At 46.1% G+C, this 26,277-nt stretch overlaps 1 protein-coding gene across 2 annotated transcripts in view; it reads right to left on the bottom strand.

Annotated features, from left to right (window-relative positions):
- Nucleotides 1-278: 278 nt before the first annotated feature.
- The window catches only part of LOC119374374 (uncharacterized), a 51,077-nt gene continuing 25,078 nt past the window's right edge, over nt 279-26,277 (bottom strand). For both annotated transcript variants that reach the window (XM_049411005.1, XM_037644466.2), the window contains exons 5-10: nt 19,930-20,135; nt 16,487-16,655; nt 15,797-16,072; nt 6,744-6,888; nt 2,986-3,243; nt 279-466 (exon numbers count right to left, since the gene is read on the bottom strand). In XM_049411005.1, the coding sequence (XP_049266962.1) occupies nt 339-466; nt 2,986-3,243; nt 6,744-6,888; nt 15,797-16,072; nt 16,487-16,655; nt 19,930-20,135 (1,182 nt within the window). In that variant the 3' untranslated portion in view covers nt 279-338. The remainder of the gene's footprint in view (nt 467-2,985; nt 3,244-6,743; nt 6,889-15,796; nt 16,073-16,486; nt 16,656-19,929; nt 20,136-26,277) is intronic.

Below are 26,277 nucleotides of genomic sequence, written 5' to 3'. Positions count from 1 at the left end.
CTTAACTGACAATCATTCAAGGTTCTTCCTGACGTTGCTTCGGCCCTGAAAAACAAGAAATGAAAATGTTCGCCAGCTTTCTTTTGTCGCATGCTAATTTTCCATGCTTTCTGGTGGTAAGAATTTCGGATGATACGCATCTTTTTGGTGGTCCCGTGAGATTCGTATCACCGAAGTTTCACTGTGGTATAGTCTCCCACTACGCCATGTCTCTAAAACATATTGTGCCTTTGGCCCTTACAACAGAATTCTTAAAATATAGTTTTTACAGCTTGATATGCGTGTTGGAACTTGTTTTATTTTTTCTGATATAACGGCTGATTATATGAACTGGGTCGTTAGTATACCGTCGACTTCTCATACATATGCCACAGTTGACGCTTGATGACTTTGCCGTTTGTGTTCCTTGGCAAACGGCCCGAAAACACAACGCCTCCGTACAGATGCTTGAACGTTTCAGTTTTGCCTGGGAAAGAATGCAAACAAATAATACGACGCTAAATAATTTCGCGCTTGTAATATATCTCTATTACTATACTTAATACATATAATAGTATAGTGACATTGAATATACTAGATCATAATACAGTAACATAACCATATTGAAACATTCGCAGGGTGACATGAAATAACAGGTTCGGTTTTTCTTTTTCAGTGTACATTAATTAAAGGCAGTAGACGCAGAAAAGAATAACGAACTCGCACGAGAGCCACGCTTATTATTGTAACAGTCATCGCGAACACTGGCCGTTCTGCGCGAAAGTACGGATCACAGACTCCAATTTTTATTGCCTTCCTTCCAAGTAAAGCTCCACAAGTTAATGCGCATGACATTTACTCAAGGAATTGTTGCACCAAATATTTCTGTTAATTTTTTTGTTGGTATACAATTTGTCTGCGCCAGCATGTCAACTTTTCAACGCGTCTGAAAGCATATAATACTGACAAATTTTTAGATAAAGCCACGCAGTGCGTTCCTGTTTAAAAGGTGACAGGTTGAAACGATGAAAGCAGAATGTGGAGCACAGCTACAACCTAAAATAAGAGAACTCATTAGCAGCTCTAATCGCGTAAAATAAGTTGAACACAGATTTCAGAGACGATTTCTGGCCATTAAAAAAGCTGAGATATCGCCATTTTAGACTCGCTGGAAATAATCAAACGCAGAAATAGATGAGGCAAGATATCAAATAGCATCCGATAATCATAATAATAATTTTGATGCTATTTTAGGTCGAATGCAGGACGAAGACCTCTGCTAATTATCTCAAATTCATTGTTATCTTGTGTAAGCTGACTCCACTCTATCCCTGCAAACTTCTTGATTTCATCACTCCATCTAACTCTCTGCCTTCCTCGTCCGGGTTTCCCATTCCTTGGTGACCATTCCGTTGGTGTAACTGACCACCTGCTCTCTGTCCCCCGGCACACGTCCTTTTTTTTTTCTCTTGATGTCAACTACAACATCCGCATCTCCTGTCCGTTGATCCACCTGGCCGTCTTCCGATCTCTCAATATTACGCCTACCATATTCCGCTCCCATGCGTGCTTCGTGCTCCTTAGCTTCTTCTCTAGTTTCTTAGTTATTCACCATGTTTCAGCCCCTTATGTTGGAACTGGAAGATTGCGGCTATTGTAAGCTTTTTGCGTTAAAGCGAGCGGCAGATTGACGGTCATCACTTACGGGTTCCTCTCATATCCGATCCAGGCCAATTTTATTATTCATTACAGGTAGCGCAACAATTCCTAGCAAAAGTATCCGTAAACTTTATTGTTCGGCTAATTTGCTTTTCCCAAATAGGCTCCGCTCTTTGTGGCTGACGTAGGTATACATGTTATTGCAGCGAATCTGATTATTGGTTTCGAATAATTGAACTCTTTCTCTCTGATGAAGGTCAGAGCTGCATCCGGGCCTTGAGAGGTCAGTAGCTTCGGGGCATCTGACCATGGCGGTGGTCGGATTACTAAAACAGCGGAGGGTACTAATAAGCACCGCCAGTGGAAACTGAACCTGCGACCGTTTAATGCAAAAAAATATCACAGTTCCACCGCAAAGGCGAATCAAATGAATGCGATAGCAACAAATTGTAGTGTTACACGAAGTTGGGCTGGCAGCTAACTGTTCTGTATCCGATCTCGCGTAACTACAAAACGCTGGTGCAAAAGAATACGGCTGCTCCAGGGAGAGTTACTCTCCACATAGTCACTTCGCGTTGAGGGCGCAGCACGTAGAAGGGTATACGTAGAAGGGTATACGAGCCGCCCGCTGTGATGTCTTTGGAGAGAGCGCGCGCCCCAGCGATCGCGACCGCGGCCCTAGATTCAAAGTTGAGAGTTGCTCCTCGCGCGACAACCCCCCCCCCCCACCCCACCCTCGCGTCTTTTCATGGTCGTTAAAGTCGGCGGGCGGGGCGTTTCCTGTCTGCTTCGACGGCAGGCCCCCCGAGAGGTGTGATGTCATCGCATGCACCCTCCGAGCGACGGAAATGGGCCGGCTCGTTTGATCTCTTCTTCGGCCGCGATCGTCGCCCCCGCTCGCGCCGTTTTACCCGCGGTAGAACATACAATGAGCGGGGGTATCATGTCAATTTGGACTTCATACCGGAAGGACATGACGGCAACGGGGACAGAAACACCCGTCGAAACTGTCCGTATAATTGATATCGCAATAAAACTCTGCCAAGCGAAGATTGAATAACAGAGCTACTGGAGCAGTAAGAAGGGGTAAGCGATCATGTCCTCAGTGAGGTTAGAAGAACTGGGGAAGCCTACCCTGAAGCACGTCGTGGTATTCGTATCATGACTTGTTAAGCATGTTCGTGATAAAATCAGTTGCTCCTTTGCTAATTTTGGGTGTACCAAGTGAATGAGACGATCACGAAAGCGCCCCGGCCTAGGTGGCTAGATAGATAGGCAGAATAGGTTAAGGTGCCTTCCATACGCAAAGAAACGCTTCGCATTTAAAGCTTGGCTGAGTTGACTTACTCGCGACGTGCTCTTTGAGTTCGGCTGCTAGCTCGGGTGACTCCGATGACGGATCTCGCAGAACGACGAACGCGGCCGGGGCGTCACCGTACTTAGTCTTCGGGACTCCCACCACGGCCGCATCGGCCACACTGGGGTGGCTCTGCAGCAGGCCTTCGAGTTCCATGGACGACACTTGCTTGTCAAAGCACCTAATAATATCCTTCACCCTGTCCACGAAGTAGACGCGACCGTCTTCATCGTAGTACATAATGTCACCTAGAGGAGAGATATGAATGGGAGAATAAGATGTTTCTTTGTTATTTCAATTTGTACAAGTGTCGCTTCAATGACACATCAGGACTGCAAAGTGTAAATCATCCTTTGAAAGGGCACACGATGCGCTCCTACGCGAACGCAATTTGTTCAGTGTGAATAATCGCCATAAGTGATTCAGCCTTTCCCCGATAAAGTGTAGCCGGTGCTTGAAGAACAATATTCAGAATAAAAAGTTAATTTCATACGAACATGGCAAACGAGTGACATACTTATTATTGAAATCCAACATATCTAACCTGCGCAACGGTACGTCCTCAAGGTCGAATACACGCAGGTGGCAGTGGTCATGCAGTCCTGATAAGATTACTATAGTGACTTTCAACGCATATGCCAGACACTGCCGAGTCATGAACGAGATATTATTGCTCTCTTGTAAAGGTATACTGTATAACAAGTGGAGTGTATTGATTCCGAAATACGGCCCAGAAACTTGAAAGTCTCTGGTCCATACGCTCAGGGTGGCAGAAACAGATGATAGAAATATCCTTATACATCCCGAACATTCATTCTGCAATTCTGTAAGCATGCACAGTAATAGTTTCTGAAGTTACATATACGTCGTATGCGGTTCAATTGACACTGTTCCATTTTTGAAAATTGAATATCATATTTTCGTTTGTATACCACCAAGACCTGGAGGACGTTAGTGAGGCGGTGGGTACAGTCAGGGCTGGGCAGAGATATTTTGAAGTTGTATCGCGATACGATACAAGACACTCGGGCAAGAAGTATTTTGGGTACAGATACAGGACACTTCCGTTATTATTGTATCTGATGCGATACTTCCCAGTTGTATTTTAAGATACCTCGATACATTTGCAAATTTGCTATAAAAATCTATGTAATGAAGCCGCAAAGGCCTGCGTACAAAACTGTTTTCTTGAAAATTTCTTAACTGTGGCCAACTTTGTTTTATTTTAATGAAATAGCAGTATGTATGTGGAAAGTTCTGACTTTCATGCTCAAAGCAAGGTAGTTATCTTCCGAAACAACTTATTGGGATTTGTTTAGCTGCTTAGCATGACAGCTCTTTTTACGCTGCACTGTCAGTCGTTCTTGCTTGAACTTTTGTAACTGATGTGTGTCGCTGCTCTACTAGGCGACGAGCTATCGGGTTCCTATCTGCTTGCAAGAACGTCAATGAGAAGCCTCAGCACGATGGCGCGAATGCCGCTGTGCAGTCTTACCTTGTCCGTAAGTGTATTACCGTTTTCGCAATACCGCGTCATCCGACAGGTGTAGAGCGGCAAAAGCGCTGGTAGCTACATTTTTTTTACCAGGAATCGTGTGAAGACAATAAGCGCTGATTCAGCGCTTACAATTCATTGAGGACATTATATTGCAATGATTTTCATATCCTGCTTTTCTGCTGACGTAAAGTATTCGTTAGCAACATATTCACTAACGTACAAGCTTTTACCAGAGTCCTGCGATAACTTTGACAGGACTGAGGGAATCTGCGTTTACGATTTCTTCTCCGAGGGAACTTGTGCAGCCCAGCAGCGTCTCTGACGTATTGTAGAGATACAAAGCTTCGCAGGATATCCCTGCTGTTCACACTATTGCCACTTCTAGCTCTGCTTACCTTCGGATTTATAAAAGTAGGAAGCATGAAAAAAAGAAAAAAACGAATACATTTGTCAAATAGGCAGGCAGTTCAGTATTAAACAATCACATTCAATACAGGGAGTTTCACGTAAGTAGAACTAAATATTTAAAAAAAAAAAAACATGTGGTTAACTGCGACTGAATGAAACCAACGGCGTATGGTTTGCCGTCATGTGGTGCTTGTTATGCTATTTTTTGATATTGCGCTTTATTGGTTAATGAACTGAGGTCAGTTATGTAACGTTATTATTATTCACTTTAGGGCGGAATGCTCTTTGTCACGTCGTAGAGTGCATTTAAAAGCGATCGAATCCATGTTTTTGGCGAAATACACGATGCGTGGTGAACATTTTCTGGCTTTTTAAAGAAAGCACGCTAAATATCAAATAAAACCACGTGACTGCGCTCATGCGCTACAGTAATGCAGCGCTCTCAAACGTGCTTCGAGCGAAACAACCGGCGCGCGGACCGTCAGCCTATCGCTTCTCAGGGACGATGACGTTTGCTTGCCGTGCGCGGCCGCAAGAAATGACGCACTGTGGATGCGATGGCTACAGCAGCGGCCGCTTATTTCGCCATGGTACACGCACCGGTTGTTTCGCCCGAAACACGTTTGAGAGCGTTGCAGTACGGTAGCGCACGAACGCAGTCACGTGGTGTTTTTTCATATTTCGCGGGCTTTCTTTAAAAGTCGGGAAGTACTCACCCCGCAGCATGAAAAATTCGTAAACAGGGTTAGTGTCCTGGAACCGACGTTACGGCAAGCGGACTTATGTTCTTCAAAGCTGCAACTGCACCTTAAAGAAGACAAGAGTTCTAGCCTTGAAGGAGACAAGAGTTGCAGCCTTGAAGAAGACAAGTCCGCTTGTCTAATCGTCAGCTCCAGCACCCTGTTTACGAATTTTTCAACGCAAGTTTCGATCTCCGCCTGACTCCTGCCTTTTTTTTTGATCACCACGCAGCATGTACACCGCAAAAAAAATTAAAAATTAATCGGTCGTTTCGGAGTGCCCTCTACGTCGTAGCAAAATGCACATGACCCTAAAGTGAATATCAGAAATATTGCATAATTCATCTTAGCTAATTAACGATTTAAGCACCATATCAAATTTCACTAACGAGAGCCTTGTCAACCTTGATGGTGAACCATGTCATTGGTTTTATTCGGTTTAGGTTAACCACGTCTTTGTAAATATTTGGTTCCAGTTACGTGAAACAACCTGTATAAACACGATAAAAGCGGCACCTATAAATGCTAGGACAATACAGCATGATGTATCGACATCTTAGATGTTAGGGAGAAATAATGTTACGTTGAAAACGATGTTACGTTGAAAACGACAGTTAATGTTACAAATATAGCAAATTTCGTACAGAACAGCCATTGCTATGGCGACGTGTGAACTACCGCGTCGCGCAGATGTATAACAATGCTCTCCGCTTCTGCTTATTAGAGAACTTTGCTTTAAGTTTTACCCTTACCGCACAGCACGCTTGTAGCTTTGTTGTATGCGCTCTCGTTTGACATGCAAAGTGCGTGAACTGGTACCTGCCGTGGTTATTGTGCAGGGCCTCCGTATTCGAGAAATGGAAATACAGTCGCATTACGCAAATGATAACTTTCGCAGGTTTCAGGGTAGCAGGGCACGTATACATGGCAGAAGTGCGACCGCCTGTACGTTAGAAGTTGCATCTTCCGTCTCAGCACATTAATTTTGTCAGAAAGACAATTATATAAAGGAAATGCGCTGGATTTAGTAGGGACCAGAACGTTTTGTTTGGTTGTTAAACCTGCAAAGCTTTCTCGAACCAAAGAGAGCAAATGATCTTACCTGATTTGCACCATCCATCCTCATCCATGAACTCCTTAACGAGCTCTGGATTTTTGTAGTAGCCCTTCATGACGCTCGGGATGCGAAAATAAAGCTCGCCATTTTTCTTCGGTCCCACCTTCTCGCCTGTATCCAAGTCGATGAACTGCATGTGGCAAATGGCACAGATTGGAATTCACACTAGACGCACAAGTGCACTACAGGTCAATCTAAAATCCTTCATTATGTCGCCGAGCAGTCAATACCAGCTGTAAATTTGCAGCAACGCCAAGGAGTTCTTTCTTTAACGGGCTGAGCAGCAGTGATAGTATAGGTGGAATTTGAAGCTGTAATAGAATAAGTTTCGGCATGACCTCACGCTCCTACTAGGTATTTTTTGTCGAACTTGTCAAAGGAGGGCTTTAGTAGCACAATCTAATCACACAGAACAAGTAAAAATGCTTTAAAACGAGGCACAAGAAGGGGTGCTTACTACAAATTGTAATGCGTAGTTTAAAAACGAGAGAAAGCGACCTCTTCAGGTTTCTAGTTCTGTAGGCGTTTACGCGGCTACATAAGGTGGATGAATATCTCGCAGCGAACGACTTCTGCAAGTCGACAACACGCTTGTAAGCATCATGAACGCAAGAACAAGAAATAGGGGGTCCCATTTTTGTCATATATTACCATCCCGATCGAACGGCTAATGGCGCCAGTGAAAGCATGGGGGCCGTTATTTGCAGCTTTCGTGGTTCTTCATTACGCGTGGCAGCAAAAAAAAATACCCGGACATTTCAACCGTTGATAAGTTGAGATCCCTGATGTTTATATATTGCAAGACGTGTTACAGCTGGCGATACAATTGGATGTTGAAAGGCATGCAGCATCATAGTTGAAGCTAATGTCATCATCATCAGCCTGACTACGCTCATTGCAGGTCAAAGGCATGTCCCATGTTCCTCCAATTATATCAGCCCTTTGCTTGCGGCGGCCAGGTTGTCTTTGCAAACTTCTTTACCATGAGAGAACCAGAACTACAGCCGATGCTCTTAGGACCACAGCTCTGAATCTGTTAATAATGGATAGCACGCTGTGGAAGTTTCGCAAAAACTAAATGCTTTTTCGATTCTGTCTACAATACCAACAGCAGGTCATCATGCCGTCATAAACCAGCTGCGTAAGTTGCCGTCGTTACGTACCACGTCGGGTTTACAGTGCAAGCTACAATGCCGTTGCGATGCTTCACCTAAACCAGCCAGGATGCAGGCAGAGCTGTTCGCTCCCAGCTACTGTACAATATGGCGAAGTGCTTGAGCCTTGGTTTCTCAATGGCCAATATTTAGGAGCCATAAATCTATGCTATCTGCCACATTTATTTTTACTGTCTTTTTGTTTCTCTAGATTCGCTGACTTGTTTCTATCTAGAACCAAAACTTAAGCAACACATGCGAAAGCTCGTCAGAAAACGCAGCCGATCACTTCCCAAGGCTACTCTGGACATGTGAGAGAAATATTAGTGCACCGCACGGAGAACTGATCTTGCAATTTCGTGCCCAAGACGGAAAACTTGCTTGCTAGCCCCGCGGCAAACAACGCCGCTGGGGAGAATAACTACATTGCGGACGGATCTGATACGGGCAGTGGCTATATCCGTGTTCGTGAAAAAAAGTCGTAATACTTGCAATATTCTTTTTCTCGGTCAATTATTAAAAAAAAGACCATTTGAGTCTATGTTAGAACACACGGAAACAATGTCTGATATTGGCTCTTCCAGGCATGATCGACGGTCATGAGCTCAGTGCTGTGTTTTCTCATACAATTATTTCTTGCGGCACTAGGCATTCCACCAGCACGCTCTTTCAAACGTTACGTGCATGGACTAGTCGCTTTGTAGTAATTGCAGTCAAGAGGGGAGGGGGACACGGTCCAGCCTTTGCTGCTTTCATTGCAACTGTGGACCCGTGGAGAATCGCGGGGCTGATCTCATGCCAGTACTGCTTAGGGTTGCACAGTATTTCGAGTAATGCTTCGTACATGTGTCACAATAAACACCAGTAATCGGAAATGCTGCCCGCAATCAATTCGCGCAATCGGTAGACAGGTATCGGAAAATGAATTAAATAAAGTGAATAAACAAAACGGCAGCAGTGGCTTTCATAAAAAAAAAAAAAAACGGCAGTTTCGCCACATTTAGTGCTACAGGAAGGTATGCCATTGTTTGCGAAAAATGTGTATCCTGCTTAGATTGATTGCATATAATGGAGTAATTATTGAATTATCTTATGTTGTGATTGTGCTTGTTATGTTAACAGAAGGCGCATCCTATGGTACTGGAATCTGTCGTGCGCTTGTAGAACGATGATGGCAGCTTATGTTCTCAATTATATGCGCTGCAGCTACTGTCACCGGTGAATCAAATTGTGCCTTTACTTTGCTGCGGCCCAGGCAATGATGTCATATGTATATGTGAGGTGACGACGATATGTAGCTGCTCTTGCTGCATGCGGCGCCGGCCGCTAACGCCACCAAGATTTGCGAAAGCCCTAAGCATAGACGCATTTACATATTATTTTATATATACACACATCCCAAGGTAAATGTAAATGGTAGCGAAGCTTCCATAGAAGCCCATACGTTCAGAAAATGGCTGCTCATCAGCTGCTCATGGGGCTTAGCGCCATCTGTGTGAGGAGGGAACACTTCCGGCGGAACAAAAAATAAAGCGGATGTGATGCAATATCCTGTAAAAAGTGACGTCATTTAGTTGTCACTAGCGCGAAATTTGACCTCAAAATATTTTTCTTAGGCCCCTTATCGCTAAGGGCTCGCGCTACGGCGAGCCGGCAACCCCTTGGCGAGGGCGCTTGAAGCCAACGCTAGCTAAACTAATATCGACCCGTGACTAAACAGCGGTGTTTAGGTGTACCGCCGTTCAATTCGCCTTGGCTTTACTAGGAAACCTTATTCTTGGAGCTTTTATTCTGCGTTCGTGTCATCTTCCACAGGGTGAATAAAGTAGACAGCAGCGTACCTCTCATGTTTGCAACGTTGCTGATGTTCTTCGCACATGCGCAGGGGACTTAAAGAGCGCATTGCATGTGTGCTTCAGTTCTAATGAGAAGACATGACGCCTGGTCACGCCAAAATAATGATATTTCAGTTTTATTCAATGGTCACAATAACGAAATTTTATCACACCCTACACAATGCGCAACAAATGTCCTAATAAGTACAAAAAGTGCGTACACTACATGCACTATGTTTTGCCTTAGGTTCCGATAAATTAACCTTACGTGTAACGTATCAGGGCATGCGAATTGTAGCGCGACAGATAACTTAGCGATCTGCTCACCGATAGCAGGAAATAAAGTAGGCACTGCGTGTTCACGAAGGAAACCGGGCAGCAGGAATACTTATCCATGAAAATCCACCAAGCACACTACTCCGAACCGTTGCCCCGGTGTCTTATCTAGAACAGGAGGCTCGCCATGCATACGCGTGTTGCTATTGCATCCTTGGAACATCACATCGTTTCCGCGAGTACCGAGGAAAGCGTTCGGCGTGAAATGTTAGCCGCGTCGTGCCGTTGCCCGTTGAACACCGCAGCCAACACGTTCACCAACGATGAAACGCACCTCGCAACTTCGCGAACACCAAAAATCAAATTCTCACCACAATAATTCACATAACGCATGCAAGTGCGAAACACCAGAACACGTGAAGGGGCGTGTCGTTGCAGACGAGTTTACGAGCGCGCCTTTCGATGCACCGAAAGGGCTGCATTGAATAACAATGACGTGCGCCTCTCTACAGGGGGCGCTAAGAAAATGGTTTTCCGTAATAATAAACACTATCTTACATTCTTGGCACATTGCACCTACATAATATTGTTCACGAAATAAATGTAATTTGTAAAACATAAAGATTGCTTTACGTTTGAATAAAACTTGGTTTTTCGCTATTAGCGTTTGTTCCCTCCAAACATAGTCGCGCTTCAATCGCCGCACCCATAACTCCCCTTGCTGGTGTCGTTGGCAATAGGTGCTGAACCGTTTTTCGCCCGAAGCTTCGCGACCTATTTGAATCGACCTTGCACATCCCATGGCCAGATGCTCTGATGACGCCAGCGAGCGACAAGCTCCGAGATGTTACATTTGATCCTTAATCGTCTGGTACTACTACACAATACACTTGCTGCGAAAAATAATATGGTTTTGCCCTCTTCGGTATGTAGGCCTACTACGAGAAAAACAAGACACACTCACGAACATTTGCTTGCGCCGATTTTCGCGCGAACAAACGCCCACAAGTACGGTTTCTTTCCTCGAACGGTGAGCGAGTGGAATTCTCTTCCTATTCATGTATTTCAATCGAACGATTTCATGGCTGCCTTGACAAACCATTTTTCTTGTGAATTTTAGTGATGTCGAGGTGAGATTGCTGTTTCTTTTTACGCACTATGTACATTTCATATGGCATTGTTTACGCATGTTGTATTTTCTTTTCTTTTTTGCTTGTTTGTTTTTTCTCTTTCTGTAATGCCCCTCCTGCTTGGGCCAAAGTATTGGCCTGCAGTATTTCTAAATAAATAAATAATAAATAATTATGGTGAAAGGGTAACGCGCATGCCGACGAGCGCCCTAGAGTAACGCGCTCTTTCCAAGGTTTAGATAACACTGGAGGCAGGTTACCAGAGGTGCTCAGTGTTGTTGCACGCACGACGAGTCGTATTTTTGGAGGCGAGAAAAGCCCAACAAGGGCAGGAGTTTCGCAGTAGATGTAGACCACTGTTGCGGAAAAGCTCATGATACTCAAGGGCCTGCAACTGGATGCAGCCAATCGAATGTGCAAAAGAGTTGTAAATCAATCGCAGCTTTATCAAACACCATGGCAGGGAAGATGAGAGCGCGGCTTCTTTCCATCCAACATCCCGTAGAAGCAGCAAAACTGCTCTACAGCATGTGGCTGCATGCGGCGAGATCATTGAATGTGCGACAATGTTGAACAACATAGGATCCTGCGCCACCCACGCGGTGGTGAAATAGAAAGCGACTATCAGTACGACTGGGCTGATCTCTGCGTTGTTTGGGTAATTGAAACTGTGCTGTCCGCAAGTGCATGTGCTTGGACCAGTTCGTTTACGTTGCGTCGCAGTTTTCAAAGTACTCTTCGGCCAAGGTTGCCACCAACCGCCTGCCACCTCGACGTGGAACGGTGCGCTACGTGTACATACCGCTCCTTTCCGATGTTTGAAGCAGATGAACACCGCCTGCTTTGCAGGCGACCAGGCCTTCGGTCGTAATGGACCCGTCTCTCTTATTGCAAGCTGGCAACCACTAGAGTGCCAATATCAGCTATTGGCCGCGAGGAGATACGGAGTCGCCCTCTATCGGACGAGCCTCGATTGTGTGCTAGGTAGGATACCGCCGGCGCGCTCCCCATAAGTTTTGCTGTCGGCGCTCTACAAAAACACCTCGCGAAAGCCCTGCAGGGAATTTCTATAAGTACTTTCGAAAGGAACTGTGTTCTTTACTGTCAAAATAATCATTTGCGGCGAACTGAAAGCACAAGATAGTCTACAGTCGCTGTCTCTTTGCAGAAAACCGAGCACCCGCTTCACGCGGTCGCCGCGATGGAGACCCTTGAACCGGCCTCTTGCGTGAAAGGTAGTCACTCACTGAGTGCAAACAATGTTAAATATCTCGTTAGAGTAGACTGCCTGTATAACGAAACGAAGCATAACAGACAGAAGCCTCAAGCCAGCGATCGCAAGGGTTCGCGACGACTGACGGTGCCTCTGCATGTATGAGCGTCTGCATGTATGTTGGTAATGATGGTTTCGCTTTTGCTACGAGCGCGTTTTGGCACCGCGCTGTGAACTTTAGGCCGCAAAATATGAGAATTTGTAAGTACACAAGCAACTACTGTTGCGCGGACGCTATCAGAGCAGTTCAAAAACAATTTCGTTACATCTACGGCTTCGGTGCGCATGGCAACTTTGTGATGTGCCGTCCCGACCATTCAGTGTTTTTTTTTTTTTTCGGTCTAAATTCGTGTACGTTTCAATGTCATTTGACAAGTTGTCTCGCACTGCGTATTGATCGGTCTTCTCAGCGGGCAAATGGTGCTGCTTCTGTTTCTTCATTCAGTGCATTCGTTTCGTTTGGTGCTCACACAAAACGTGAGCAAATGCGACACCTTTTTTTAATGTTCTTTAATATCATCGATCCCTTTGCATTCCAGTGAACTTGGTGCTCTCTGTCATCAACAAATTCATAGACCAAAGCTTCACCACTTCGAGATTGCTGGTGGAAGGAGAAGCCGTCTACAAGACCGAGCATGTAGTAGCATGCAATGCCAAGGAATAAGAAAGAAAATACAGTAACGTTTGCCGGACTTGTTCTGCAAACGTCGGCTGTGAACTAGGACCCACATGAACTTGAAATAGCGGTGAATGAAACAGAAGTTATTGCGGCAACCAGCAGCCGCAAACAGGATAGTAATTATTTGGCGAGTACCCCAGCAAGTTTGGCAGCAGTGTCGTGTCTAACGCCAACAGGGTGGCATCTTTCCCACGTAAATATATGAGGCTCCAAGAAAATACATGGGGTTGGAGAGGCCCAACGTGAGTTTGAGAGTGGCACAAATAAATTTCGGCTTTTTAGCACATTGTGTTTGCGTCAGGGGAACGCAAGGTCGACTGAAAAAATGTTATTGCCAACATAAATGCAGAGCACAGCCGCAGCATTTGACTCTTGCTAGTCCACCAGCAAACGTCGCGTAGCTTATGAAGGCGAAAGCCTTAGATGCCTCTTCAACGGGAAGATTGACCATCGGCGGCGTCAAGACGAGTGACGCAAAAAATAATCGTCACGTGATGACATCACCATATGACGTCATGACGTCACAGATCTCCTAAATTTGTAACTTCATTATGACATCACCATGACGTGACATAACGTAATGTCACATGATGACATATTCACACGACATGGTCCCTTTGCATTGCCTCCGTGATCGGCCCACCAGTCACGGAGGCAATGCTAAACTTATGTAGCTTATGAAGGCGAAAGCCCTAGATGCCTCATCAAATGGGAAGATTGCCCGTCGGCGTCACGCGTCGGCAGCGTCAACACGAGTGATGCAAGAAATAAACGTCACGTGATAGTGTCACCATGTGACGTCATCATGACGTCACAGATCGCCAAAATATGTAGCGTCATTATGACGTCACATAACGTGACGTCCCACGATGACGTATTCGCACGTCATGGTCGCTTTGCATTGCCTCTGTGATCGGTCACGGAGGCCGTGCAATACCGCGTTAGGTGCAGAACTCTTTTTAAGGGGGGCGCTGGAGAATCAGCACAACTACTGACAAGAAAAAGAAGGTGGCTTTCGCCTTCTAGTCATCTTTGGCGAATGCATAAGGGACCCTGCGAGTTTTTTAATTCAGTGCATCTCTACAACGAGTTGCGCATCTGCAGCCGATTTTGTGGACGCTGAGCACGGGGCCGACGATCAAGAGGTCGCACAGTAGGGTTCTGAGATGGCATCGCACGTGGTAAAAGGTAGCGCCCTTTCCATCGTGTGGCAGATAAGCATCATAGGCCGGCGGGAAGCGCGCGCGAGCCATCGTCTCAGTGCGCGCTGTCTGCTACTCACCGAACATCGCAGGCCCGGCGCAGTAAGGAAAGTCTTCGTCGCGGAAGTGCTTGCTGAAGACAAGACTCGTAGCCGATGGCTACATGCCGCTTCTTAGCTTTACAACCCATGCTTCCCGTAGTTTCTTGTCCCGCGGTTACCGGTGCAGGCTGACACTGGGCTCTGTTGCGTAAGCCCGGCACTGTGGCACCGAGCGGTAGAGCCACATGTTCGTAGCCTTCGGAGGCAGCCGCTCTATTACAAGGGTTTCAACTGAGTAGAATATGAGAGAAAACTTCCGAATTTGAACAGACCGCAGCGCATGTGGCACATGAAACTCGTTTTCAAAGCACGTGGCAGTGCTCCACAAGCAGCCGACGCGGTCGCTGAGACCACGTGATCCTGCCAAGCCCGTCACGCCGACGGTGGCGCCGGCGTTTCCACTGGTGGGCCTCGAGGCCAATACTCATAGCACCAAGATGTAATGCGTGAATTCATGCGCAACGTAGGTCTCCTCGCGTCGATAGGTGTCGCCACTAGCCAATTCGTGGAGGCCTATATACGCTGTGAGATCTTTGTACGTGTATGATCGGGACATAGAACTTTAAATTACAATCACGCGATATGCACAATCAGCAAGGACTGACTTCTGGCCTTGTTGGTACGACATATCTTAAGTGTTTAGCGCAGATTTATGAAGACGGCACTAGACGAAAGGGACACACACAGGCAGATTTATCAAGACGGGACAAGACGAAGACAACACAAACAGACGCCTGTGTGTATCCCCTTCGTCTTGTACCGTCTTGATAAATCTGCGCTAAACACTTAAAATATGTACAATCAGCTGTATTCATGAATGCATTGTCTGGGGCGTGTACTAAAATTACGATTAAAAAAAAGGAAACATTGCGACTAAAGAGAGGATGAGGGACGCGAAGCCGAGCTTCTGTGTAGATAAGCTGGTGTTGCTTGAATAATTAGAGATAAATAATCGTAAGACACGGTTTTGGATATATACGACTATCTCAGTACCATTAGGTTTATGACTGCTAAGAAGAGCGCTAGCACACAAACTTCAAAAATGTAGAACTCTTTGATGTACAATTAGTATACTACTGGCAAGTGTCAAGACTACGTAGCTAACAATATAACCCACAACTCGATAAGCAGTATTAGAAACGTTCATAATATGTTGGAAACATGCAGCGACATACGGCTTTTATGCCATGCCGAACATCACTGAAATAGTAACATGGATTGGATTTCTCTGCAACTGCTACCGCAATGAATATGTGCATCGCGCCTATTACTTTGAGCCAAGGACTTTTTAGTTTTGCTATCAGGTATTCTCAGCAAAAGCTTCAAGTGAACACGTACCTATATAGCAACATGTCGGAGGTGTTAAGGCTTCCTACAGTAGTTCTTACCTTGAGCTCAACCATCGGTGCCGGAAAGCCAACGTTTCCGGAGGAGATTTCATCCTTTGGAGGAGTGCACAGGACCCCGCAGGATTCCGACATGCCGTAATGATTCCGCAGGGAGCGGACACCGTCAAAAGCAGCCAGTAGCTTTCTGGCAAACGTTTCGGTTAAAACAGTGCCACCTACGTTGATCGTCCTTATGGAGGACAGCTTCGTTCCACTTCGCATGATGTCCGCTAAATAAACGTACAGCCGTGCCGGTGCTGATGCTAATATAGTCACCTGGAAAAGAGTAATCAAATAGCAATTTTATGGTGCCCACAATTCTGTGCAGAATGTTTCGAGTGCGTAAACTAAGCAAATAGCAGCACGTCAATTAATATAACGTTTTGGCTTGTTTGGCTCCGCGCATGGATGTCTTCAATTCTTGTGCCAAATATGCGAATTGAACTTACTACTGGATATTGAAACAAGTGTTCTTGGTGCCAAATAACTGATGTCCTTGAAACTGATAACGTCGGTGTGTGGGCGCGAAAATTGGTGTGACTAGTCTTGAGTGTCAGGTACCTCCAGATTTTCTAGTTTCTAAATCCATTGAGACCGCGCAATTCTTTCCTTATGTAGGACCTCTCGACCGCGTGCTCGTAGTAAATAAAGATCGCTTGGTTCGAAGAAAAATTAGCTTAGTAGACATACCTTGTACTTGTTGACGTAATATACGAACTGCTCAAATGTCAATCCGGGTTGTACTATGACGCATGTGGCTCCGGCGCAGGCAGCTACTGGGATGAATGTGAATCCAGACGCATACGTTATGGGATACCAGCCTAGAAGGACATCTCCAGGCTGGTAGCTCACGAGGACTCTGAAATGAGAGTTAGAAAGCGTGGCTCAGCATCACTGGCGTCACAGGCAATGGTAGTTCAGTGCGTTCAACGAATGACGGCAGTATTAATGCTTTGTATGCCTCACGAGTCGAAAAAGCCAGGGTACGGCGTTAAGAGCAGGGGCGCCGCCAGTATTACTTCACAAGACGCCACTAATGAATTAGTGTTGTGACGTAATCATGGCGTCATAGATCACCAGAATTTGTGTCGTCAACATGATTCACGAACATCGTCACGTCATGACTTCATCACACGACATCGTCGCTTGGTCAAATCTTTTCAGTCCCGCAGGCTGTGCAGCGCCAGGTGCGGTTCAGAAAACCTCAGAGCAATGCAGTCGACTGAGAGCGCCAAATCAATTTACGTGATGTCTCGTGAGAGCATAGGATGCCGCCTATGCTCTCCATAACGTTGCTTAATGAACTGACTTTTTCATATAAGCTTGCTGAAAAATCACCTCAGCCCTTAGCAACACTGCTTAGTTCTGGGACCTTGCAAATTAGTAAAAAACGACATTGCAACTCAGGTGAACTGGTAACGTAAATTTTGAGATAGGTTATAGAAACGTTGTCAATAACACAATATCAGCACATTGCTTGCTGCACAAAACTAATGGCAGGGGAATTGCGAAAATGATGAATGATGCGCTATTGAAACATACTCATTTATGAACTAGAGCCTGTTGAACAAACTGTGACAATTTCGTAATGCATTATATTGATTTCGTAAGGTACTTCCTATATCTGACCCGCCTTGCAAGGTGTTAAGGGGTGGAATGTTAAAGTTTTCATCAACTTTTTGCTCTTGTGTCCATGTGTCGTGAATAAGTGATATATCTGACGACAATAAAGTCTTGAAAATAGGCACAACGGCTCGCTCGAGAGCAACAGAAGTTGTGTTGAGACGTGGATATAAAAGCTGCCGTTTATTGCGGCAATAACGCATTTCTCATTTTCCATTCCGGGAAAAAATTAAGCGGTGGTATTCGCAACTTTGCAGAAGTGGGCGAGATAGTTCCTACGTTGTTAGAGTGGACACTTGATTTCGAAACAACGTCCTCGCCGAATCTTCTAAAGAAAACTAATCTTGGAACAGCGTCTACTCTACGCTCCGATTACTGCGCGTCGTGTCCCTTTAAAAGCTCGCGAGCTCAGTTTTCGGGATCATCGTAAGATTCAGTGAAGGTCGGCGAACCCCTGGCCTACTTCATCACGCCTGTTGCAGGCCGCACTGCCGCTAACATCACGGCTGCCGTTTACGTCACCGCCTTCATTGCCCTGCCAGGCAAAAGTCCCTGCCGCGTGTACAGTCCTTTTAGCATGCATGCTGACCCGAAGGTCGCGGGATCGAATCCCGACCGCGGCGGCTGCATTTTCAATGGAGGTGAAAACGTTTGAGGCCCGTGTACTTAGATTTGGGTGCACGTTAAAGAACCCCAGGTGGTCGAAATTTCCGGAGCCCTCCACTACGGCGTCTCTCATAATCATGTCGTGGTTTTGGGACGTTAAACCCCAGATATTATTATTATTATTATTATTCTTTTAGCATGCAGCTACATCGATGGTCCAGGTCGGCATCGGTGTTTTCATCCTAACGTGGGCCTGGTTTCCAGATTTTCGGGGTTGTTCGCCACGTGAACAGAGATTCATCACCACCAGATGTCACACGTGAGACGGTGAAGAACGCACCGGTCAAAGCGGTAAAGGTTGAACCGTTTATTAAGCGAACCTACGTCCCGCAAAACAAAACGTTCGAGAACACTGGCAGTGGCACCGTAGCTGGTCACTGTAAGGGAGTAATCTGCTTTTTTAACGCGTCGGCTCTTTATGCAAGAGTTGAAGTGAAGTATCTTGTGGCTGTGAGCATGCCTATATATATGTATACCTGCATGTTCGCGTCGCGTGAGCAAACTGATGGGACGAAAGGAAAGCATTCGAGAATGTGCCGATAAACACAGACGAGGCCTGTGCCGAGCAAAAACTCTCGAAACAGTTGTATTCCGTGAAGCTAGGTAATAAATATAGTTGTATTCCGTGAATATAGGTATTAAAAAGCGCGTGGTAATACTCTCTAAACATATATGAAAAAGAAAAATCGAATTTTTACCTGCCGTGATAGCTTAGAATCTATAAGGTGTCGTTTGGCTAGGTTCGAGGAGGAGTGTATAATTCTGGATCAGGCGGCTGTACTTCGCTGGTGGCAAAATGACTTGGTGTGTTTATATTTAGGTGCGCGCTAAAAAGACGAGATCGTCATAAGTTTTCCTTAATCCACCCCTGCGGCGTGCCTGTAATCATGTGGGGGATTCGGCACGTAAAACCTCGGAGTTTCTTCTTCTTATTATTCTTAATATTATTGTTATTCTTATTACAGCAGAGCTGTTCTGGTCAAGGTTTGCTGTGTGCCGTAGATAGAAAATTAACGTCATCATGAACCAGCACGTGCTCTCTTCGTCCTCTTCTTCACTCTCTTCCTCTTCTGCTTCGCTCCCAGAACACGTGCGCAGATTTGTACGGCGTTGGACGCAATAACTCTGATGGGCGAGAAAACGAGTACCGAGATGGAGAAAGAAAGAGAGAAGGAAAGAAAGAGAAACAAAGATAGAGAGAGAAACTGTTGGTGAAAAAAATTCTTGGCGAGGCGGAACTCGAACCCGCGCCTCCACGATATCAAGACGAGCGCCGCAATCACTCGGCTGTCAAGGCACGCTAGCAGAGCATAGCATAGTTTTGTATAGCATCGTATAGAAAGGGGGTGGGAAAAGGAAGTCAGGGTGAGGAAAGGAGGAGGAGCGATCGAGTACAGAGAGCGGGAGAGATCACAGACTAAAAAAAAGGAAATATAAAAAGAGAGCAAGCCTAACCATGCATAGTATAATACAGTAAGGGGTGAGAAAGAGACAGGTGTGAGGCTAAAAGCCGAGCAAATTTTGGACCATCTAGATGCCCACCAGCTCTTCTGTGACCCAGCCTTGCGCAACTTTGTGCAAGCTACGTTATTTATTATTATTATAATTATAATAATTATTATTATTATTATTATTATTATTATTATTATTATTTGTAGTAGTAGTAGTAGTAGTAGTAGTAGTAGTAGTAGTAGTAGTAGTAGTAGTAGACGTAGTAGTATTAAATGAATTTTTTCTTAGCAATTGGATATACAGTTCACAGAATGCACAGGTATTGTTGAACACGCAAGAGAGAAAAGTGTATGCGGATGATTTCTGTAGTTATATGGTCAAATGGCACGCACTTGGTCGTGTGCAAGTTTGCCACCAAACTGTAATGAGATATCTCCATTCCTTTGGCGTGACCTGTCGTCCCGGATGAGTAAAAGAGAGCGAGCGTTGTCCCCTTGGGGTCGTCAATGTGCACCTCTTTGAAGTCGTCGTCGTTCAGTTCAGCGAAACCGGACACGGACACAAAGCCAGGAATGGAGTCACCAACTACGAACAGACCCTGGAATATGCAACGGACACATTGTGTAGCAGATCAAGAGAGCACGCGTAAATAACATGCAAGTATTTACGCACACAACCGTACATGCACAAACCGGTTGCTTGGACGAGTTGGTTCTTAGAAAGCAAAGAAAGAAAAATAGCTAACTAGTGCTGGAGGCGCAATGCTAAGGAAACTGCGGAGCCGAGGGACACCTAGAAAGCCTTGGTTGTTGCTGTTTCGGTATATTTTTCATATTTTCTCTTTCTTCCTTTCTTTCTTTCTTACTTACTTTCTTTCTTTCTTTCTTTCTTTCTTTCTTTCTTTCTTTCTTTCTTTCTTCCTTCCCTTATTTTTTCTTTCTTTCTTTCGTTCTTTCTGTATTTCTTTCTTTCAACACGAAACTGTCTTATGCCGGGGTCCACCAAAACTTCAGTGACGTATTTCCGTCACGGAAATGACGTCGAAAAAGTTCCACGATCAGATGGCAAAGAAAAAAAGTTCCGTGAACGGGCGTGGAACCCACGACCGCTGGGTCCGCAACAACACATGCCGGGCACGCTATCCACTGCGCCACGGTCACAGACTCTAGAGGCTTTACAAACGCGCCTTTGATATCTACCACTCTCCCGGTCGGCGGGGTGGTGTTGCCCTCTGGGAGCGGTAAAGTAAAGTAATTCGTCATTGCTGTGGCATCCGCGATTATCAACTGCAACACGTTACACGTCCGTCTCATTCGGCGCGTTTTCAATAGAAGTTCAATTTTGTCAATGCCTTACACACCGCGAGGGGGCGACCTTAGCTCAAGCGTCGCAGAGCCGTCGATGGGGAGAGTCTGGCGAATGGGCGGGGCAGTGACGTCGCGGCGCGGCGATGACGCTGTTCACGTCACCGCCACGCCTCCGCTCCGCCGGCGTCCGCCATATATAGTCTTTCCGCGCGACGGGCGCACGGCTGAGGCTATGTACGTGCTGTTTATTCGTCAAATCTAGCGCTCCTAAACAAATTGCGAAAGCGAAATTGTGCAAGAACATTGTTGGACAAATTTAATGAAGAATATGGAGTGAATTAGGCGTGTCCAAATCATCGTGAAACTGAGTTGTGCACGCCGATTCGAGTCCCCGACGTTCTACGATACACGCAGGCGTCTGTTCCTGCGCTGTTCGGCATCGCCGTTGGCGTAGTCGGCGTAACCGATAGAGCGAACGAAGACGAAAGACAGCGAACGTGGATTCTGTCGATATCACGAGCCACTGGCCTCTAACATCGCTTTCTTCCTCCGTCATGCGTGCTCGCCCTTCGGTCGGAGCTCGTGCGCATGCAGGGCTGGTGGGTGCGCTGCTACTGTCTCGCTTGTCGTGACGGGGATGCCGATGACGCCTGCAATCCACAGAGTGGTGCGCGTAGCAATCCAGCACTGGCAGTTTCTGTGGCAATATGTAACGAATGTTCCAACGCGGATAGCCAGAAATTCAAACACAGTTCGCGTTGCCTCAACACAAAGCTGCGCTCAGAATTCGCATGAGGGAGTATCGTGATCATCGGTGACTTTTCGAGCTATGAAGACCTGTGCGTTTGCGTCTATCTTGGTTTTTTTAAATGCGAAACATTTATTAGCGAACTTCTGCGACTTTGAGCGTATCTATCTGTCTACCTACCTATCTAGCCGCCTACGAATTTGTGCTCTCCTGGCCGTTTCGTACATGGGGTGTATACCAAAATTGGTATGGCGTAATGTGACTGTATGACAAACGTAAATGACTGGTCATAACATGAAAATCATGACATGCATGTCATGTACAGCATGATTTACATGCCACAGTATTGGTGCTCTTGCGGCCGTTTCGTTAATTTGATATATACCAAAATTGGTATGGCTAGACAAGAGCGTATGGCAAACATAAATAACAGGAGTTATTATGAAAATCGTGACACGCATGTCATGTATAGCACGACTTACGTGCCACGCTCATGGTGCGCTGGCGGCCGTTGTGCTAGCTTGATATACCCCAAAATTGGTAGTGCGCGACATGACTGTGTGACGAACATAAATAACGGGAGTTAATGTGAATATCATGACACGCGTGTCATGTACAGCATGACTTACGTGCCACGCTCATGGTGCGATGGCGGCCGTTCCGCCAGATTGATATACACCAAAATTGGTATTGCGTGATGTGACTCTGTGACGAGCATATATAACAGGTGTGATTTTTGGAACATGTCACGTGACAAGTGTTACGTGAGATTCATTGCATACCACGCCGGAAAAGTCTGTGCACGTGTTCTGGCAGCAAAGCAGAAGATAAAGAAGAGGACGGATTGCGTGCCGGTTCATGATGATGACAATTTTTATTCTCCACTAACGGGGATTCTCCAAGCTTAAACAGCTCTGCTTTTAAAAGAAACAGAGATACCAGCGCACGTAATTGTATTAGGGCCACAAAAGCGTAAAGCGGCCGTACACAAGCGGCTTGGGGATCTCGAGCCCTAAAATTCCCTCTTAGAGAATTTTAGTGCGGGGACCCCAAAGTGCCTTGCGTACGTAAGCCCCTTGCGTTCCTTTGTATAGTCCATGGGGCGCGGCTGAGTGTACAAGGGAACGTAAGAGGGTGAATAAGGAAGCGGCTTGGAGTCCCAGGCACTAAAACTGTCTAATAAGAGAAAAAAAGAACTCACAGGGTCCCTTATGCATTCGCCTAAGACACGCCCCCCCCCCCCCCCCTCGAAAGCTTTGTGACCTAACATTGTCTTGCACTGCTTCCAAGATCGGAGGCACTGCAATCTTTCTACCCCACATCTGGTCATGTGCTGACGGCATCGCGTGAAGTCACGTTGTTCGACGTCTTGATGACGTCACAATCTTTGGTCGTATGGTCACGTCATTACGTGATGATTTTTGACATCCCTCGTGTTGACGCCGCCGACGCGGGACGCCGACGCCACGGACGACGGCGGTCAATTTTCGCGTTTGCTGAGGCATCTAAGGTTTTCGTCAGAGCATGTGCAGGGCCCCCCTTAGGCGCGTGTTAAATGAAACAATACCTCGTTCGGCTAGTCTGATAGCGGACATCCTGTTGGTTTACTTTACAAAATCATTTTTATGCTCAACTTCTTCGCGCTCTATACTTCCTAATCATGAAATTTCATCGAGCACATGAGGGCCCCTTGCTATAGTAGAAGAGCTTCCTGCATGAGCACAGACATTGTGCACTATACCCGCATGACCAAAAAGCGCAAGGCACATTCGCTTAGCACAGGGGCGCAGATTAATTTACATGCGCGAATTAAGCGTGAAACTGGTAGCAAGTACACAAGCGGCAACACAGCGGTAAATGACACCATAGGCTGACAGCCACAGAAACGCAGACCACAAACGTACAACACATGCCAGGTAACCGCCGCAGCTGACGCGCGGCGGCACTAACCTGCGATATCGAAATAAATCTTGCCCTCACAACATCACGGTAACATCCCAAGCTCGTGCTCAGAACGCGCGATAAATTACGTAAACGCAACACATCACGCTTGACACTTATAGCGTGATCGCTGCAAAAATTTCAATCTGCCCAAGCGATCGAAACGCGAACCATAAAACGCCTTTTTTTCAGCGCGACAAAATTATTTTTAAAGTTTGTGCGCCTGAAAGGGCCCCATCGCACAACAAATAATAAGTTTGTGTTAATGGTACGCTGTTTATAATACCAACAATATTCAAGCTAAATACTCAGGTACGTATCTCGCATAGCACGGAGCAGTCGGTCGGGGTCCATTTGCTGCGTGTGATGTTTCTGATCCAAAGGCGTCGTCGCTTCTTTTCCTTCGAAAGCCTAAAAAGGCGGAAACCCTGAGCTCTGCTGTTTGAACAGCCAACCGCTCAACAGCAGCCCATCGCACGCAACAAATTCACGCTTGAATGCGAGGAGCAGTCGCCATGAATACGCGCGGCTTCGCACAAGAGCTTCGTAACCTACGCGCGCCCCTCAGCGATCGTGTAAGTGCGGCGCGCCGGCGTCTCTCCGTCGCGGCAGCGCCGGACTCCGCGCCGCGCTGTCTGGCGCTGTCGCCACTGCCGCCCGCCGCCGCCGGCGAGACCGGCGAGGAGAGAGGGTTTACGTCACGAGAAGAGGGTGGCGCTGGGGCGGAGCTCGGAGAGCGGCGAGATGAAACAATCGCCAAACTCTCCCGAAGGGTATATATGGCTCTGAAGCGTCGTAAAAGCGTCGGCCTCGCTCACACCATCACGAGAATCCAAACCAAAAAAAATGCGGCAGATCCCACGCACTGTGGGAATCGATGTAATGCAAAGCAGCCAGCAAAGAGCTGCATACATCGCCTTGTTTGTCTTTGAGCCAAATGAAATCATTCATGCCATGGCATCTAGTCCACCATATATCGCATGTTTTCCATGCACGCATGCATGCACAGTCTAGTGTACACCATGCCAATGAAACGCATATTCTGGTATATAAATGCACGACCTGTCGTTTATGTTCATCACGCACTAGTGTCATGCCATACCAATTTTGATATATATCACGTTAACAAAACGGCCGGAAGCGCACCATGACAGTGGCATGTAAATCATACCGTACATGACATGCATAACATGATTCGCATGTTAAGACCTCTCATTTATGGTCGTCATACAGTCACATCGCGCAATACCAATTTTGGTGTATATCAAAGGAGCGAAATGGCCGCGAGTGCACTATGAGTAGAGCATGTAAATCATGCCATACATGACATGCATATTATGGTTTTTCATGTTACCACGTGTCACTACTATTCATCATACAGTCACATCGCGCAATACCAGTTTTGGTGTATATAGAAACGGCCGCGAATGCACCATGAGCGTGGCATGCAAGTCATGACATATATGGCATGCATGTCGCAGTTTTCATGTTACCACCTGTTATTCATGTTCTTCATACAGTCACATCGCGCAATGCCAATTTTGGTGCATATCAATCTAGCGAAACGGCCACGAGTGCGCCATGAGCATGACATGTAAATCATGTCGTACATTTCATGCATGTCATGATTATCATGCGACCACCTTTCATTCACGTTCATCATACAGTGGCGCCGCGCAATACCAATTTTGGTGTATCCCAAGCTAGCGAAACGGCCGGGAATGCACCATGATCGCGGCATGTAAATCATAACATACATAACCTGCATGTCATGATTTTCATATTACCACCTCTCAATTACGTTCATCATGCAGTCGCGTCGCGCAATACCAATTTTGGTGTATGTCAAGCAAGCGAAACGGCACGAGTGCGTCATGAGCATGACATGTGAATCATGTCGTGCATGTCATGCACGTCATGATTTTCATGTTACCACGTCTCATTTACCTTCGTCATACACTCGCTTCGCGCAATACCAATTTTGGTGTACATCAAGCTAGCGAAGCGACCGCGAATGCATCATGAGCGTGGCAATTAAATCATGACATACATGACATGCATGTCATGGTTTTCATCATACCAACTGTTATTCATGTTCTTCATGCAGTCAGATCGCGCAATACCAATTTTCGTGTATATCAATCTAGTGAAACGGCCGCTAGCGCATCATGAGCGTGGCATGTAAATCAGGTCGTACATGACTTGCATGTCATGATTTTCATGTTACCACGTCTCACTTACGTTCGTCATACAGTCGTGTCGCGTAACACCAATTTTGGTGTTTATCACGCAAGCGAAACGGACGTGAATGCACCATGAGCATGGCATGTAAATCATGACATACATGTCATGGATGTCATGGTTTTCATGCTACCACCTGTTATTCATGTTCTTCATAAAGTCACATCGCACAATACCAATTTTGGTGTATATCAATCTAGCGAAACGGCCGCGAGTGCGCCATGAGCGCGGCCTGTAAATCATGTCATACATGACATGCATATCATGATTTTCATGTTACCACGTGTCAGTTATGTTCGTCATACACAAATGTCTCGGCATACCAGTTTTCGTATGTATACCTTCATTCAAACGGCCGCGAGCACCCCGAGACCATGTCATGCAAATCATGCTGCACATGACATGCGCGTCATGATTTGCATGTTAGGACCTGTCATTATGTTCGTCATGAACTCTCGTCACGCCGTACCAATTTTGGTATATATGAAATTCACGGAACGGCC

The sequence above is a fragment of the Rhipicephalus sanguineus genome, chromosome 11, assembly GCF_013339695.2.
Source record: "Rhipicephalus sanguineus isolate Rsan-2018 chromosome 11, BIME_Rsan_1.4, whole genome shotgun sequence".
Taxonomy (NCBI): Eukaryota; Metazoa; Arthropoda; class Arachnida; order Ixodida; family Ixodidae; genus Rhipicephalus; species Rhipicephalus sanguineus.
The sequence above is the reverse complement of the archived record's forward strand: the minus strand, read 5'-3'. Positions and strand labels throughout refer to the sequence as shown.